The sequence below is a fragment of the Diabrotica virgifera genome, chromosome 4 (assembly GCF_917563875.1).
Source record: "Diabrotica virgifera virgifera chromosome 4, PGI_DIABVI_V3a".
Taxonomy (NCBI): Eukaryota; Metazoa; Arthropoda; class Insecta; order Coleoptera; family Chrysomelidae; genus Diabrotica; species Diabrotica virgifera.
In genome coordinates this window covers 138,743,032-138,762,357 of record NC_065446.1, presented here as the reverse complement: position 1 = coordinate 138,762,357, position 19,326 = coordinate 138,743,032, and the positions used below count along the sequence as shown (strand labels likewise).

Genomic DNA, 19,326 nt, shown 5'->3' with positions numbered 1-19,326 from the left:
GGAGTTATCCTTGATTTGGAAGAAACTAATGCACACGAGATGGTCTCATCTGAATAGAAAGTTCTTAGGTATACGCATGCGCCATAAGCTGCCATGCTGCTGTCTGCAAATCCATGAAGCTCAACCTTCAGAATTATTTTTTCAGAAAAATAGAAACGAGGAATGTTTAATTGTTTTAATTGTGACAAGTCCTGTAGAAAGTTGTTCCAATCGTTTAGAATAGTTTTGTCCGAAATTTCTGTGTCCCAGTGAATTTTTTGCAGATAGAGTTTCTGCATAAGCATTTTGCCTTTAACAATATTGATGAGTCCCAGAGGGTCGAAACATTGCGCTAACGCAGATAGGATTTTTCTTTTTGTTATTGGTGGGCAGAAATTATTTTCGGGGACGGAAATTGTTATTTGATCTTCCGCAGGGTCCCATTTTAGGCCTAGAACCTTACTGGAAGTTGAATCGAAATTTAGGTCATATTCCTGAGTAGTATTTTTTGAATGTTCTGGGTTGATTTGTTGTAGGAATATGGATGAATTTGAATGGAATTTATGTAAAGTAAACCCATGGCGGTTTAGAACAGAATTTAATTGCTGAAGTATTTCGAGCAATTCTTGAATATTATTTCACCCACATAAACCATCATCTACGTAGAATTGGTTTTCCAGAAGGTATGAGGCCAATGGGAATTGAATTTTATATTTTTATTTGAAATTTCTTGCAACACTCTCGTCGCAAGAAATGGGCGCTATTGGTCCCGTATGTAATAATATTTAATTGAATACATTTGATAGAATCGTGGGTATCGTCCCTCCACAGAATATTTTGTAGAAAGTAGAAAGCGTTGATCTTTGTTGATCCACGTCTGTCGAAACATTTTTTGAATGTCACAGGAAAATATGAATTTGTATTGCCTGAAACGAACCAGAATGTCGAATAAATCGGGTTGAACCTGATACCCTTTTAATGAAATGTCGTTCAGGCTTTTTCCTGTAGAGCTTTTACAACTAGCGTCCATGACAACACGCAAAGTTGTACTTTTATTTTGTTCGTTGATGACACATAAATGTGGAATAAAATATTTTTTGTCCGAATTTTTATTTACGAACGAAAGAGGTACATATTCAGCATGCCCTAAAGAAATATATGTGTCAATGAAATTTTTGTACTCGAAAAATAATTTTTTATCTTTTTGGAATTTATTTTCGAGCGACAGAAAACGCCGTTTTGCTATAGAAAATGAATCACCCAGTAATTGGTGTTCTTGTGCACTTTTTAATGGAATATCTACTTCAAAGCGTCCATTTTCAAGGATCTTTGTTGTAGTTTGAAATATTTGTTCGGCCAGCTCGTCAGCGTCCGACAGAATAGGTTTTTGAGAAAGTTCTTCCATGTTCCAGAATTTTGTGAGCAGCTCGTCTGTGCTACACGTAGAAAGTAGAGCAACATCTCCAGAAGCATTCTTTGCTACTGTAGGTGCCGTCAAGTGAGGAGCAATCACGCCGGCTACTAGGTACCCCAGATGCGAAGCCTGCAAAATTGGAAGCCTAAGGCCCAGAGGAATTATGTCAGGAAGAATTAGGTCGTAGTACAAATCAGCCCCAACCAAGATGTCTACCTGACTAGGTTTATAATATGAATCGTCGGCGAGAAAAACGTCCCTTGGAATTGGTAATTTTTTTGTAAGAATGCGGAACTGTGGAAGATTGCAAGTAATATTTTCTAAGATGGCACATGAAATTTTGAAAGACTTTTTATTATAGTTAGAATGCATTTTTATGTTGACCATCTTTTTTGAAACCGAATTATTTTGGCCTATGCCAGAAATGTTTAGAGATATGTCATATGGCTTGTAGCCCAGCCTATCAGCGAGACACTGGGTACAAAAGCTATTTTGACTTCCCGTATCGAGTAACAATCGGGCCGTTAAAGGTTTCCCGTTTTTGTCGAAAATTGTGACTTTGGCCGTAGCTAGAAGTATGTTTAAATTTTTTACGGACAAAGCAGAAAAGGAATTTGTAAATGTTCTTGCCCTTGAAACGAAGGACCTTGAAAGTTTGAATTTGACGAATGTTCGCGTTCGTAATTATTTGAATTTGTAGAAGTAGACGGACTTTCATTTTTATGGGTCGTAGAAAAAGTATTATGTTTACCCGAATTATTATTTGGTGCCAGAATGTGTAGAATTGTGTTATGGCGCCTTTTACAAACGGTACATGCATGTTTTGATGAACAATCTTTAGAATTATGCCTACCTAGGCAGTTTACGTAGAGACCTTTTGAATTCACGAATTTTATTTTGTCATCATGCTGAATGTTTTTGAAAAAGTGACATTTGTAAATTTTATGACCTTGTTTTTTGCAGAAAATGCAATAAAAATCAGAAACTAAATTATTTGACGTATTATTTTTATCTGAATCCTCTGATGTGTTATTACTGGATGCAGGATGTGAAACTTTTACGTTTTTGGCTTGCCTAGGATTTGTATTTTCCAGGCTTTCCAGAGCAATGCACCTTTTTTCAAGAAATTTAAGAAAAACATCTAATTTTGGTACATCTGAATGATTTCGCTCCGTTTCAAAAAGTCTCCTTGTTGAAAAATCTAATTTGCTTTCTAGCAGGAAAACTGAAATTATATCAATGAGCTCTGCACTTGAAAATTGCAAATTTTTTAGCATTTGCATATTTTTTGTTACGGTAGTTAGAAAATTTCTGAGGGCTTGCTGTGAGCTGTTTCTCAGTGTAGGAATGTCTATAATTTCTGTTAAATAAGAATTTATGATTGTGACCTTATTCTGATAGCGGTTCTTTAGAATATCTAAAGCAATCGAAAAATTTTTATTTGTGACTTTCAAAGAATCCACTAACTTTAGAGAATCATCCTGTAGGTAGCTTTTCAAATAAAGAAACCTTTGGATGTCAGAAAGGGACTGATTTTGTATTATCAGTGTGTCAAAGAGCTCAAAAAAACTTTCGAAGTCGCCTATTTTTCCGGAAACTTTACAGATACTTATTTCGGGTAATTTTACGGCCACTTGCTTAGCGGCAGCGACGCTCCCTGTATTGGTAATATCCAATGATCTAATCGAATTTTGTATTTTTGACAGAACCGCAAAATAATTTTCTTCAAATATGGCACGATCACATTTTTGAGAATCGTCCAGGAATTCAATTTCATCCTGTACGTTATTGTAGTCAGAGAAAATTTCTTTTAATCTACCTTCTCTTGTTTTGAATGAGAAAACATCTTTTTCCGAGTCGTGGTTTGCTTCTAGCCACGTTTGAATTCTATTAACAGAATCTAGAATGGAATGCTTTTTGTTTAATAATTTATTTAAACCTTTTTTGCTCATTGTAATAACTTTAATTTGTTTATTTTTGACTGAAATTATTATTTATTTTTGAATTTTTAACAAGCATGCAATATTAAACCAAAAATTCAACCCTGAATAGTTCTTTAAACAGTGTTTAACTTTATTTATTAGAGTATCATTTCGCAAGAGATCTTTGAAAATTAACTTTTTGAATTTACATATATAGAAAAGTTTATTTTGTACGTCACCCCTGGGCTCTTGGTACTTGAATGTGGGCTGCTTTTCCTGGAATCAGCTAGTCCTTGAACACCACTTCTTGAAGTAAACTATTATCACTGTTTTTGTTCACAGAATGTTTAGTTGTCCGTAGAATAAATAACGCAATCACTTTGTCTCTTGGAATTATTGTCTATTCGACGAGAATATCCGAAAAACGCGACACTTATAATGTCTTTTAGAAAGAGTTGGCATTAGCCAGAAATGTTTTTTAACAAAATAATAGAATTAGATAGAAACTTGAATCCAGTGTTTTTAGGCCAGGAAAGTTCGGTCGATGGATCAAATGTGGCTCTAAGGGCCAAGTTTCGGCTCGTAGGAACAAAATCCGGGCTCGAAGGAACAAAATGAAGGGACGCCGGTGTTCAACATTCCTCCATGGAGAGTTTGAAGTAGTTCCAATGTCTCTTTCCAGCGTTTTGTACTTGCAGTAAGTTCAATGTGCCGCTAAGCCTTCGATAGCTAAGAGGAGAACTTTTAATGAACCGTAAGATGGTGTAATTCTGGCCTGTTGAATTGGTTATGTAAATAAAACACTTTCTATTTTGCTATGACTGTAATGAAGTTCAAAAGGGCAAGAAATCGAATTTTATATGTGAACATTTGAGTTAACAACTATTTACCGTAAAAGTGCGCCGCAACACATATTATTTACACTTTATCGGCTTTATGCAAATTGCCGCGTGAAGAATACTCTTCGAACAAGCGTAATGAAAAAGAAAAATATTTTTGCGTGCGTTCTTAAGGAATGTTGATAGTTGACTGCTGTTTGCCCTTGCATCTTGCATCCCGTTAACAAATTTTTCCGTTGGGGTGCTTTGGGTAAAAGAAGGCGGAGATTAACATTCTTGGAAGATTTCTTCAGGCACTGCGTAATAAAATTACTTATGACTTTTTCAGAGGCGTCGTGGTATGAATATTATTTATGAAATAGAATTTATTTGGGTGGAGAATACAGTTCTCTAACAGTATTGTTTTATTATATCATAAAGTTTTTCTGGGTAAAATATAAAGGTCCTAAGTGTAGCATAAATGGTTGAAAAATGTAAAATGCAAATAATTGGTTTTTTATCGTTTTTTCGCAATTATTGCTATTTCGCAACAAGGGTGACAATTTTTAAAATTTTTAACGAATCCTATCTTTTAGAAAATTTAATGACGCAACTTTTATATCAGTACAACTTTTCGTGGAAGTGAATACTTTAAAAGTTATAATCAAAAAACGACGAAAAAAATCGAATTTTTCCTTCATTTTTGGATATTTTGATTATTTAAACAATGTTCCGGACCTTTTTGAGTGGGAGGATAACTAAAATATTATTATATGAGTTATTTTCAAGCAATTTCTGCAAAAAATATGAGTCACCTCTCAACGTCCATCTCAAAATAGATGCGCCTTGGACTAATAATGCACTTAGATATTTTAGAACATCTACAGGTTAGGTGTTAGGTTATACCTCCTCTCATTTAAATGCAATATTTAGCTTAACATCATAATTACGATAAAAAAATATTCTTTTACAAAGTTAATGACGCTGTTTACAGTATTTTTTTCACGAGCTTTTTATTACTGACTCATGCATTGGGCTAATTATTCATGTACTCGACCTTCGTGAATTTTTCACGATAATATTTTTAGTTTCGGTACGTGAAATAAATAAAACATTCATGGAAATTATCATGACAATGAACTAAATGCATACATTGCTTTAAAAGGAAGTTTTTAATAATAGAAAACTACGATATGCGCGAAATTTATGTAAATACATACTTGTCTCAAACTGAGATACGTCTTAATGGTGGATTTTCAACGAAAACTTTTTTGTTTTCGTTTATAAATTCCCAAAGTCTGTTTGTTGTTGTGTTCGTTCATCGTTCGTTTGTGCGTCGCCGCCCTTGCAATATTTTAAGCCGATCTACCGATGGATTCGTATGTAGTTTTGTCTCCTGAATCCAAATCAGAAAACGGCATTTCGATATCTCAAACTATCTTCAAGATCACCGACCTCAAAGTCGAAAAATAGAATTTTCGATTTAAGGCATATTAATTCAACGTGTTTCTTTACGTAGATTACGAATATCATATTTCCAGTTCAATATTTCAAACCAAACTCGATATAACCGATCTCAATGTCAGAAAATCGAATTCTCGACTTAGATGTATCATTAATTTTTAATACCCGTTTATAATATACGCGAAGTAGTGATATTATTATAAATATACACATTTGAAGATACTAAAGCGTCACGGGGACCTATTGGGTTGTGAAGATTAGGTCTTAAAACCAAAAAAATGTTAGGTTTTCCATTTTAGTGAGGATTTTCCATTTTTTAATTTAATTTTCCATTTACAAAAATCGTTTTTCCGATTCCAGCGCCATCTGTACAGAATTCGAAAAAATGTCTCGAATAAAAGTTACTTATTTTTACGTAAGGAATCCAAATCTGCAATAAAAAAATGGGGGTTCATATTTAAGATTTCTAAGTAACCCCCACTCAGCCTCCGTGGGTGGTGGTGTTTGGTGTCATAGATTTTTGAAAAATATTGAACACGTATTTTTCAGTATTCCGATCTGATGTTCATTTCGCGAACTATTAGCTTTTTTTTGTGAAACTTTGTGACTCGCCCATTTTATTACATCCCGCTCAAATCGTTAGATTTTTGAAATATACACTGTTCTTCATGTACTTAATTTACCTTATCTTAATATGATGTTTTCGAGTTTTTCTAAGAATAGATTTCTTTTACGGACTGTCCCCAACACACGCCCCTGTATTAAAATTCCATACTTATATGTTAGTGGCTAGTGGTACATTTAGGCTTTGGCCACACGGGCGATTTTTTACGGCGCGATAATTTACGGCGTCCATTGGTTTGACTACCTCCTCCACCAATTTAATGAAATCATTTCATCTAAAATTGGTGGAGTAGGTAGTCAAACCAAAGGGCGCCGTAACTTATCGCGCCGTAATAAATCGCCCGTGTGGCCAAAGCGTTAGAGAGTACAAGGTTTCTCATCATTTGATTTTTTGAGCCGCTCGAGTAACGCGCAAAATCTCAGCTTGGGCTCCTCTACCACTAGGGATATTTTTATAACGTAAAAAACTTGATAAAAATCAATTCATGTCGTCGTTTAATTTCAATTCAATTTTTACAGTTGCTCATCCTACAGATTTTTGTGAGTAAAACAAAACGGCAAAAGTGATAACTAATAGGTAGTTGACAAAGTTTTTAACAGGGGAGGGAAAAACTATAGTTTGTATACTGCAGTAAATATTCTGGTAGTTTCTATTTTGTTTGTGCTATAAAGTTCTTTTTGAGTTACTGCATTGAAAATATTGGTTTTTATCATGGAACGCTATATTGCCACTAAAAACATTTAACGAAAAAATCCTTTATAAAAGGTATATTTATAAAAAAAAAACATCAAAGCTTCACATCTACCACAGAACGTTTTCGATCACATGCTAAGCCACTGTCTCTACTTTGTTTCGATTTACATAGATCGAAAACGTTTTGTGATAGATGTGGCCCTTTGAGGGTATTTTAAGCAAATATAAATTTTATAAAGGATTTTTTCTTTAATTTTTTTTTGTGATTTATGGTATAGAGTTAGCTACAGGAAATTTTTTCTGGTGGATATTGCCAATACTTATGAGTTGGGTTCATGGGACCACTTTATTGGAAGTTAGTTCATTTTCAAGACCTCCTATAAGATCGACAGACGATCTGAAACGGATTGCCGGGAAAAATTGGCTACAAGTAGCGTACAATAAAAAACAATGGAAAGGAAGACTTGAATAGGCTTATGTTCAGATGTGAACGTGAATGGCTAGACGAAGAAGAAGAAGTTCATTTGGTTACATGAAATCAACTTTAACTTAGGAATATCCAAAAACATTTCAAGGATACATAATTCACGTTTTAAAATAATATATATGTACATGTAAAATCAGAGTTCGGTGTTAATTTTAAGAGTAAACTAAATATAAGACCAAATAAACTGCTCGTCAAAAGTTAGGGATATAGAAAATTCTGCTGAATTTTCATGGTAGATTTTTTCGTAAACAGATCAACGGATTCCGCTATTTTTTTTATTATTTTAGATTTTTCTTTAGTATTTACACAGTTATGCCAAGGTTTACTCAAACTTTTTTTTGTACTTATACCGGGTGGAAGAAAAGAAATGCTTTTCTTATGTTAAGTTTGAGATGCCCTGTAGGGAGGACGAGGTACAAATGTGAGTATACATCGAAATCGTATTGTAGTCTTATGTTTTGTGAACATTTTGTTTTCTAAATGTCCCTGATATCTTTAGAAACAAAAAAAATAGACGGTTTTGTAACTTAACATGTGTTTTAACCAAAACAAAAGTTTGAGACACCTTGTATTGAGAAAAGGGCACAAAGGTGAGTATACCTCGATATTATGTTGTAGTCTCATATTTTGTGAATATTTTATTTTTTTAATTTCTCTGATATATTTAATAACAAAGAAACTAGACGGTATTACTCTTTAATGTGTTTTAACTGACGACTTGCGCCACATCACACATGTGAAACATAGAAATACATATTAAAGAGTAATACCGTCTAGTTTCTTTGTTATTAAAGATATCAGGGAAAATAAAAAATAAAATATTCACAAAATATGAGACTACAATATAATATCGAGGTATACTCACCTTTGTGCATTTTTCTCACTACAAGGTGTCTCAAACTTTTGTTTCGGTTAAAACAAATGTTAAATTACAAAACCGTCTATTCTTTTTGTTTCTAAAGATATCAGGGACATTCAAACAACAACATGATCACAAAACATAAGACCACAATATGGTTCTGATGTATACTCACATTTGTACCTCGTTCTCCCTACAGGGTGCCTCAAACTTAACATAAGAAAAACATTTCTTTTCTTCCACCCGGTAAAAGTACAAAACATAAGTTTGAGTAAACAACTGTGTAAATACTAAAGAAAAATCTAAAATAGAAACAACTAGCGGAATCCGTCTATTCGCGAAAAAATCAACTATGAAAATCAGCATAATTTTCTATATCCCTAACTTTTGACGAGCAGTTTACTTACCACGTCGGGATAGTATCATCATGTTTTTTCTTGTTTATTTTCCTCATGATTTAATATGATCAATAACGTGGGGGAAAATCGGGGTAATGGGAGAATTTTACTGTCATGATTGCATGTGGTTATTTTTTTTAAGACAAATCACATGATCTGATTTTTCTGACGGATATTCAAATCTCGGATATCACATAGTATAGGTATCAGAAATTGTCGAGCTTCATCATATATAAGTAAATTTTAAAGTACTTACTTGTTTTCAAACATTTTTTGACGAACCAAGACACATTTTCGTCGATGACATTCTGTATATCTACAATATTCACGTTATTTCGATACCAGTAACATTTGGAGGTACTGTAATATAATACGAAACTAGCACAGTCATTGTTCGATTGACACAGGGATATACACTCAGCTGTTATCGGTTTCCAAGGAGTGTTTTTCTCCAACTGGTAAAGGAGCTTTGCTTGGGTGGAGTTGGACGGACGCAGACCTAGCACTTTTTCGAACTTCAAGTCCGTAGAGGGGCAGTCAAAGACAGTAGCACCTGAAACAAATAAAAGTCATATAATTATGGATGAACATCAATCCTACTCTAAAAAAGTGACTTTTTCCAGATATGCAATTGTAATCCATTCTTTATCGGGAATCTATCCTGCAGTTGTTCATAGCTCTCTCTATTGCCCAAAGTTCTATAGAGTCGAATGACTTCATAATCAACGAAGCCAATGTATAAGTTCAAATTAATGATATTAGCCACATGTATTTGTGGCTCAAAACATGTAATGTGACCTGTGATAAACACTGATGATGGAATCTTAATTCCGAAAAACGTTTTGTTTTATGAAGTAACACTTTTTAGGGACTTTTAAATATACCTTTTACAAAGACGAATTTTACTATTTTTGTGATCTATGGTATACAGCCAGCTATAGAATTTACTTTCCTTGTGGATTTACGGTCTATTTATTAAGGGGCTACATTAGCGCGCCATCAAAACGGAAAACGCGTTCTAAGATTGCAGCTTTAATTTTGAATATTTTGTTGAGATGTTTGTCACATATATTCGCAATAAGTAAAGAATGACGGTACAGAGCCCAATTTGAGAAATATGTTAGTATGTGGAAATTACCCTATAATTAAATAAAATATTACAAAAACGAGTGTGTACCGCAATTAAGAAGAACAAAATAATACACTTTCTTCAAATAAACTTTTTTATCCCATGCCTAGATTTTGTGTCATATTCTTCTTCTTTTTTAGATGCAAATCCACTAATGGATGTTAGCGATCACATTTTCCATTAATTCTCTGTTTCTTCCAATGTGTATCCGAGATTGTATGTCGTTAATCCGTGTCCATTGCCTTATGTTTCGGAGCCAGGATATTTTCTTGCTTCCTATTCCTTTCTTACCTTCAATTTTACCGTGGATTATAAGTTAAAGGAACTGGTATTTTTCGTTTCGCATGATGTGACCCAAATATGCCGTTTTTATTTTCTTGATATTTTAGAAAAGAATCAATCATTCTTGATTGATTCTATTAAGGACATCTACATTTATGACTTTCGCCCTCCATGGTATCTTTAGGATACGGCGTAAAGCCACATTTCGAAGGCTTCTAATCTGTTTATATCCCTCGTTTTGAGTGTCCAGCCCTCTATGCCATATAGCAGCACCGACCACAAGTAGCATTTAGTAAACCTAAAGGTAGAATTCCGCACCAAGCGACCAAGACAGGAGACCGCGACAGGAGACAGGCGACGTGTTCCCACGACTGCTCTCAATGCAATTATATCAGGGTAGTGCTGCAGCCCGCGACCGAGATTAGCGACCAACTATCGTCTATCGCGACCTATCTGTCGCCTGTCGCGGTCTCCTGTCTCGGTTGCTTGGTGCGGAATTCTACCTTTAGTCTCAGTGTAAGATCGAACACTGAACAGGTCAGTACCTTCCTGAATTTTACGAAAGCTTGTCGAGCTTGCTCAATGCGACATTTTACTTCCCTGTCCGATGCCCAGTCTTCAAAAAAGCCACGTTCCCAGGTATTTAAATTTGCTCACTCTTTCAATGGACTTACTATTCAGTGTTATGGTGAAATTTTTAAATGCATCCAAGTTTCTGGAGATGATCAGGAATTTGGTCTTTTTGGTGTTAATCTCTAATCCCATTCGCTTACTGTATTCTCCGATTATAGTGACAAGTTGTTGAAGATCTGCTATATTGTCACAAATTAAGACAGCATATCGTATGTTGTTGATCAATGCCCCATTCACTTTTATTCTCATCTCTGCATCTTCCAAAGACTCCTGAAATATGGCTTCCGAATAAATGTTAAATAAAAGAGGGGAAGCACACATCCCTGCCGAACACCCCTTCTTATATGTATGGGTTTGGATATAGAGTTTTCTATTTTTAATTGTGCTGGCTGATGCCAGTACAAGTTTTCAATGCATCTTATGTCTTTTTGGTCTATATTAAGCTTCTTGAGGATCTGCATTAACTTGTGATGTTGGACACGATCAAACGCTTTCTCGTAATCTAAAAAACACAGGAACACGTCCTTCCTCTTATCGTAACAATTTTGGACCAACACCTGTGTTGCTACTATTGCTTCTCTTGTTCCTAAACCTTGCCTAAATCCAAACTGAGAATCACCGATGTCCCATTCACATTTTTTGTATAATATTTGATGTAGTATTTTTAAGAATTGTGTCATATTGGAACTACTAAAATTGATTATCTATAACAAGAAATCGAAAATATAACTAATAACTAGTTAGGAAACATAGAAATAGTCACTGTCATTTTGACAAACCTACGTCGGTTTTCTAAGTCTAATAGCACGATTCTCTTATCTGTTCTGTTATCGTTGTTCTGAAGCTATTTCCTTGTGGCATTTTTATAATTAAGTATATTCAAATGGGAAATAAGCCACAATTTTACCTAAAAATTATTTTATTAACGTTTCGACGCCCAAGTCGGGTGTCGTTGTCAAAATACAAAATAATACTAAATAAATAAAAATGTTGCTTAGTAAAAAATTCTTCTAATAATTTATTTAATCTGACTCATTTATATCGGCAATTCAGACACGTATTATTCATTTTAAAGTAGACGACTTTAAAATGATATTGCCAATATTGATGAGTTGCGTTCCTGGGACGACTTTACTAAAAGATAGTTCATTCGATTACATGAAATCAATCCCAACTCAAGAATATCCGCCACAAAAAAATCATAGCATTTAATCTGTCTTTAAAAAGACAACCAAATGCAACGGTGGCACTGAAATTCTCGCGTTAGAGATTCCATAGTAAATCACGAGGGAAAACCAGGAAAAACCTCGTGATACTATCCCGACATCGTAAGTATTTGGGTTTACATTTAGTTTACTCTCAAAACTAATACCAAATTCTGACTTGATATTTTAAATTTTAAATAATACTAAAATACTAAATATGTACTAACTCGATATGTTACTGATTTACTAATTGTGGTATTTTCTTTCTTTTGACTTCCTCCTTTAATATGGGTAACCACATCCTACTGCATTCTACCGAGGAATTTGCGACACAATTGGTTTCATTTAGCATAATTAGAGCCGCTTCTTTGATTTTTCTCTTTTTACTATCTGCTTCTTTTAGGACTATACTTGAATCTCTCCACTGAACTCTATGTTCATTATCCCATGCGTGTTGACATATTTTAGATCTATCAAATTCTCTATTTTTTATATAAGACTGATGTTCATTTACTCTAACGTCTATTGGTCTTGACGTTTCACCTATATAAAATTGTTCGCATTCACAAGGTATTTTATAAATACAATTCTTTGTTCTTTCTTGTTCACTGTTAGGTTTAGTTTTAGATAGAATAGATCTCAAAGTGTTTGTTGTTTTGAATGTTGTTGATATGTTGAATTTATTTCCTATTGTTTTAAGTTTCTCGGATAGTCCTTTTATATATGGTATTGATATTTTCCTCGTATTATTTCTTGTGAATGTTGTAGGATCCCGTTCTAAGTTGTTCTGTTCCATTCAATTGTCAAGATTGGATCGAATGGAACAGAACAACTTAGAACGGGATCCTACAACATTCACAAGAAATAATACGAGGAAAATATCAATACCATATATAAAAGGACTATCCGAGAAACGTAAAACAATAGGAAATAAATTCAACATATCAACAATATTCAAAACAACAAACACTTTGAGATCTATTCTATCTAAAACTAAACCTAACAGTGAACAAGAAAGAAAAAAGAATTGTATTTATAAAATACCTTGTGAATGCGAACAATTTTATATAGGTGAAACGTCAAGACCAATAGACGTTAGAGTAAATGAACATCAGTCTTATATAAAAAATAGAGAATTTGATAGATCTAAAATATGTCAACACGCATGGGATAATGAACATAGAGTTCAGTGAAGAGATTCAAGTATAGTCCTAAAAGAAGCAGATAGTAAAAAGAGAAAAATCAAAGAAGCGGCTCTAATTATGCTAAATGAAACCAATTGTGTCGCAAATTCCTCGGTAGAATGCAGTAGGATGTGGTTACCCATATTAAAGGAGGAAGTCAAAAGAAAGAAAATACCACAATTAGTAAATCAGTAACATATCGAGTTAGTACATATTTAGTATTTTAGTATTATTTAAAATTTAAAATATCAAGTCAGAATTTGGTATTAGTTTTGAGAGTAAACTAAATGTAAACCCAAATACTTACGATGTCGGGATAGTATCACGAGGTTTTTCCTGGTTTTCCCTCGTGATTTACTATGGAATCTCTAACGCGAGAATTTCAGTGCCACCGTTGCATTTGGTTGCCTTTTTAAAGACAGATTAAATGCTATGATTTTTTTGTGGCGGATATTCTTGAGTTGGGATTGATTTCATGTAATCGAATGAACTATCTTTTAGTAAAGTCGTCCCAGGAACGCAACTCATCAATATTGGCAATATCATTTTAAAGTCGTCTACTTTAAAATGAATAATACGTGTCTGATTTGCCGATATAAATGAGTCAGATTAAATAAAATATTAGAAGAATTTTTTACTAAGCAACAACATTTTTATTTATTTAGTATTATTTTGTATTTTGACAACGACACCCGACTTGGGCGTCGAAACGTTAATAAAATCATTTTTAGGTAAAATTGTGGCTTATTTCCCATTTGAATATACTTAATTGTTCTGTTATCTCTATCGATATCTGTTCAGTGCGGCAGTGTATTATTTTCTAAGATATTGGAATTCGTTAGTGTTGATCTATAGGGAAGTGGTGTTTGTTTATGATTAATTTATTATATTTTTGTGTTATAGAACTAAGTTGTCGGAATATTTAAAAAAATTAATTATTATTAATTGTGAGTTTCATACGTAAGTATAAAGTTACGTAAAAATATTTCGAATTCTAATAATGCGAGCAATATAATGCGAGTATATAAAGTTTTATAAACATTTTTTTATTCTAGAAATATCATCGATAGTTTAAAATTAAAATTTTAAAGTTAAATAAAAAAAAATCAAAATACATGCTTTCACAATAACGTCGACTTTGCAAAGTAACAAGACACTTACTCAACACACTGTGACGTTCCGCCCCTTATAGAATCGATTATTGAGGGGAAGATATTATTTAACTATCCAAAATATTATTTAATTATTTTCAGAATTATTTTCTTTCAATGTTTATTCAAATAGAACTTAAACCCATCTCAGAATTTTTAAATGCTTGATGACGTCACATTTAAAACGTGGCAACATTGGTTTCCCCACTTTGACAGCCAATGCTTAGTAGAGGGGTACGAAGGATTCAGCTGTGAACGTGAGCCTTGGATTGCCATTGTTTCTCGAGTGTTCGGTCTGAATCGTAGTGTGCGGGGTCATTAGACTCAATTATTCACCTCTAATTCTCAGTTCCAAATTGATTAAATATTACAATAAAAGTATAGTGAAGTTATCCAGCAGCAGTGGATTTGAAGAATTTTAGAGCATACTATATCCAATGAGTTCTACCCCGGTAAATACACATTTTATTAAGTATTTTATTCAGCCATTTTGGAAGTCCTTGACATTTGCTAACTAAGTTTCACATAGTCTATTTTCATGGTTTTTATGTTTTATTTTCATGGATCAAACTCATCTAGAGATAATTCAATATTCGTTGTTAATTTGTGCTTCCAGTTGGAAAATAGAGCTAATTTAAACTCCATTTTTTATATTCCTTTCAAGTCTACAGAACTCCTATCTTTTGAACGATGATCAAATAAGTATCCATCGCTTAGTCTTACTATATTTTATCCTTGTATAATATATCTATATACCGGTGTATATATTATAATAAAATATTCTTTCACAGTAATTATATTTTGTATTTCAATTGGAAATTACTTGTGTTATTTGACCAAGGTCATCTGATAGCAACCTGATAAAAGGTCAAGCTGTCTAGTCATTCAAGTTTTTGGACTTAATGACCTATTTCTTCTTATTCCCATAGGAATAAAAACACCTCCTCGTATCTCTTGCTTCTTTTTTTTGACATTGGTAGATTGGTAGTAACACCACACTGTGTTTTTTTTTAGCACCTACCATGAAATCTTAAAGCCACCCTACAACAACACCAAGGCCAGACCACACAGAGAGAAACAATCAATAGGCGACCAGCCTGGATTATTTCCACATTTTCTTTTTTTTTGAGTACCTCCAGCTGCTTTCCAACAGTTTTGAGTACCTTCAGCTGCTTTCTACCAGTCTTCCTCTCCTGTACCTCCAGCAGGACAGCTGCTAGCGAGAGTTAGCACCCTTGGGTGCTCATTACATCAACTTCAAGATTAGGAAAGAGTGGTTTGTTTGGGAACATTTACTGTGCTCGTATTAAAGACAGACTGGTTTTGTGATATTTAGTACATTTTTTTTTTATAGTTCAATTGCACACACATTTTTCCTGCTTTATATTTTTTATAGGTTTTTTTTTCTTTACAACATAATATTTAATTGATAGCGTTCCCCAACACTCTGCAATCTATAAAGGTATAAATTTCTGAGCTCAGATATTTTCCCTGATAATAGTAGTCGGTACTCTTATCTTGATTATTTTTAGGCTGTGTTCCACTTTTGTATAATTATTTAAACTCATTCCATTATTTTAGTATATGTTTAATTAAATTTTTAAAAATTAACTTCACATATTAGTCAAAATTGTAATTATTAACTTTATTTAACTTGAACTTATTAACTTTACTTAACTTTAACTTATTAACTTTATTTAACTTTAACTTTAATTTATTAAATTCATATGAACTTCTGGATTCTAATCCCTCAGATTAGTTTTTGGTTTCACTTGTTATTATTACTATTATAAACCACGAGTTAGGAAAAGGATCTGTGTATCCACTCGTAGGTTTATTTATTCAATAAGGCTTGTGCCTGTCCCACTCACAGTGAGGTATTTATATGTTATATATAGTATCAGGTAGTATTTAATTAAGGTGTACGTATTATAAACGTACAATTATTATTTGGTGAGGGTTCTACTAACCTAGTTGTAAGTTGTACTTCCTGTATTAGAGGTACCCGTAGTCAGTTTTTCTAACCTTATAAAGAGTATTCTTAGATCATAGTTGTATGATGATTTTGTAATTGACTTTCACTAGTATCACTTTTTCCTGTCATGTTAGAGTTACACACTAGTTACTTGTCCTAACTCAGAGATTGTTAAAAAGATCTAGTAGTTACATTCAATAAATATACATTTATTGTGATTTTTTTTTCTTATTACTCCTTTATTTTTAGTAGTATATTTTATAATTTAATAATCTTTAATAACTTTTCACATACTTGTACTACAAATTTAACATACTCTATAGCAGCGTAGAATACCTGGAAGAGCGTTAACCTAGTTATCCTTCTTCTGGCGCCCAAAATTTCATTCTATTTTCAGTATATTATTATATTTACTCTATCTATTTTCTGAACATTATCTTCATATCTTCTTTTCGAGCCATCATTGTCACTTCCTTTAATCTATTGTCTGGCCAAAAATAGCCGTGCAAATTGGCCGAATCCTTCCTTGAGTGTCAAGTGGCCCTTCTCATACATATTTAGCTAGCCATTCAAGTTATATCTATCTATTAATGATTTCTCATCTCTAGTCCTGTATCAATTCGATATTCTTTGTCTTGGCATCCTTCCATACAAATACTACTACAAAGTTGTATTTTAGTTACTCCAGCTTCTTCAACGGAGAAGCCACACATTTTTGTCCTTTGGCTACATTAAGTAGATCTTCTTCTTTTTACTACTTCTGTTGGAGTTTACCACTCCCTTTTCATTCACTCCAACAGAAAATCATCAGCTAGTTGTTACATCGGCTTTCCAACGTGGTGGCTTTATTTTTGGTCTGAGACAGTATTCATTTAGGTCAATTCTTCTCTTTTATCTGAAATCTCTTTGTTATTTCCGTTTGGTATCCTATACACATATTGTTACTTATTTATTTTATTTTTAATTTCTGATACATATCAGGTATTCTTAAACGCTGTTTTGATTTTTGTTTATATTTTGGGACCTCATTATAGTATATGTTTGTGCAGCTTACATTCTGGGTTAGATTTTGAATTTTTATTGGGAACTTATATTTAATATTGCTATTAATAATATAATTCATATAACAATTTTATTTCTTCAGTCAATAGTGGTATAGTTGGAGGTACAACTAAGTGTTGATTATTATTATTATTATTATAGATATATATTTTTTCTAGAGTGGTGGTAAGTTACATATAAATAAAAAAATTTACTTCCAGTATTTAGGTAGTAGGTTTACTTGAGTATACAAGATTTATTGGATTATTTATCCATTTATTTGATCTTATATATTTATTTGATCTTATTTATTAGATTATATACTGCATTATATATATATTTTTTTTTGCTGGCTATTTTGATTTTGTTGGTGTGTTGCTGATATTTTCTCGGTTTATATTATATATATTTTGCGTGCAAACTTTCATATTTTCATATTTTTCATATTTCTGTTCTTTGGACTATTTGTCAATAACTTTGCTCTCATCATGTGTGCTTTTAAAGCTGAACATCTTCTGGTGGATGAATTGGATTATGAATTAAAGATTCGGGACATAATGCCAGAGGAGTCGACAACTGTCGATAAAAAACGCAATCTTTTGAGAGGTGCTTTGAAACAAGAAGCTGGCAATAGAAGTTTTCTCCAAATTTCAGCTGTATCCCTTCCTTTTGAGGAACAACAAAAAGGAATCACTGAAACATTGGACAGCTTGTCTAAAAAAATCGAAAAGTTTAGGGGAACGGTAAAGGATACAGAGTATGCGCGATTAACATCTCGTCTAGGCCATATTTCTGCCCGTGTACACTTGCTACACTGTCCTTCTGAAGAACAGGAACCGTTCAAGAGGTCTGTTTCTCTTAAAATATTAACACTAGAGGGTGAACTTGATTCTAGAGTTAACCCCATTGCTACCTCTACTCCTAATGCTTCAGTCAATGTACCTAGCTTTACGTACTCCAAACCTGTTCAAGTACACAAATGGGGTATTTCATTTTCAGGTGAAAAACAGCACACTGATGTGATGTCATTTTTAGAAAGGGTTGAATGTCTTCGAATATCTAGAGGTGTTTCTGAAGAGGATTTGTTTGCTGCTTCTGCTGAGTTGTTCACCGGGACCGCTTTTACATGGTTTATGAATAACAGGGGTAATTTTTCTTGTTGGTCTGATCTGATTAAAAAGTTGAAGTCGGATTTTCTTCCGTATTCATTCCAGGATGATTTATTAGATCAAATTAAGAATCATAAGCAGAAACCTGGGGAATCTGTTACTATGTTTATTAATACTATATTAGGTATGTGTAGTCGTTTAGACACTCCTTTGTCAGATTTAGCTAAAATTAAAATCATCCTTAAATGTCTATTGCCCTTTTATCATCAACAATTAGCTCTTATGGACATTCAGAACATTGATGACCTTACTATAAAATGCAAACGTTTGGAGGAAACGTTATCCTGGTCTTCTCAACCTCCATCCACATCTCGATCCTCTTCTAACTCTTCTTCTCAGCCAACTTCCTTTAGGCAACGTTCTTGGCTAAATAAGGGTCATGAACATAATGTTTCGGTTGTTAGTTCTCTTGTCTGCTGGAATTGTGATCAGCCTGGTCACCCATTTTACAATTGTGGGATTCCTCAAAATCGTATTTTCTGCCATGGTTGTGGCCGAGAGAACACCCTTAAAAGAAACTGTTCTAAGTGTTCGGGAAACGACACGTCGGAGGTCCGTCCCCTGAACGTTTCTCCGTCCAACATCCAATCAGGGAATCAAACCCCATCGTCAAACGAAACTGCTGGACCAAGCACATCCAGCAACCCAAACCCATCTTCACGAAAAGGGAAAGGGGTGTCGTTCAAGAAAGCAGCACACACCACAAAACAAAATTAAACCAGAAATTTATTTCTATAGATAATACGTTAGATTCGCTTGATTCAAATGATCACAGATGGTCATTTACAAACGCTTCTTTGATTGGTAGTGTTCAACGTAACAATAATAATTGTGATAGTAATGTGGTTCCATTATCTATATTAGATTCTAGTTTTGTTAATGATGATGATACGTCTGG

General features: G+C 33.5%; 1 protein-coding gene across 1 annotated transcript in view; it reads right to left on the bottom strand.

Moving 5' to 3' along the window:
- LOC114337291 (uncharacterized) overlaps positions 1–19,326 on the bottom strand; it is a 253,577-nt gene that overhangs the window by 156,610 nt on the left and 77,641 nt on the right. The window contains exon 2 of the mRNA XM_050648395.1: positions 8,916–9,212. Coding sequence (XP_050504352.1) covers positions 8,916–9,212 — 297 coding nt within the window. The remainder of the gene's footprint in view (positions 1–8,915; positions 9,213–19,326) is intronic.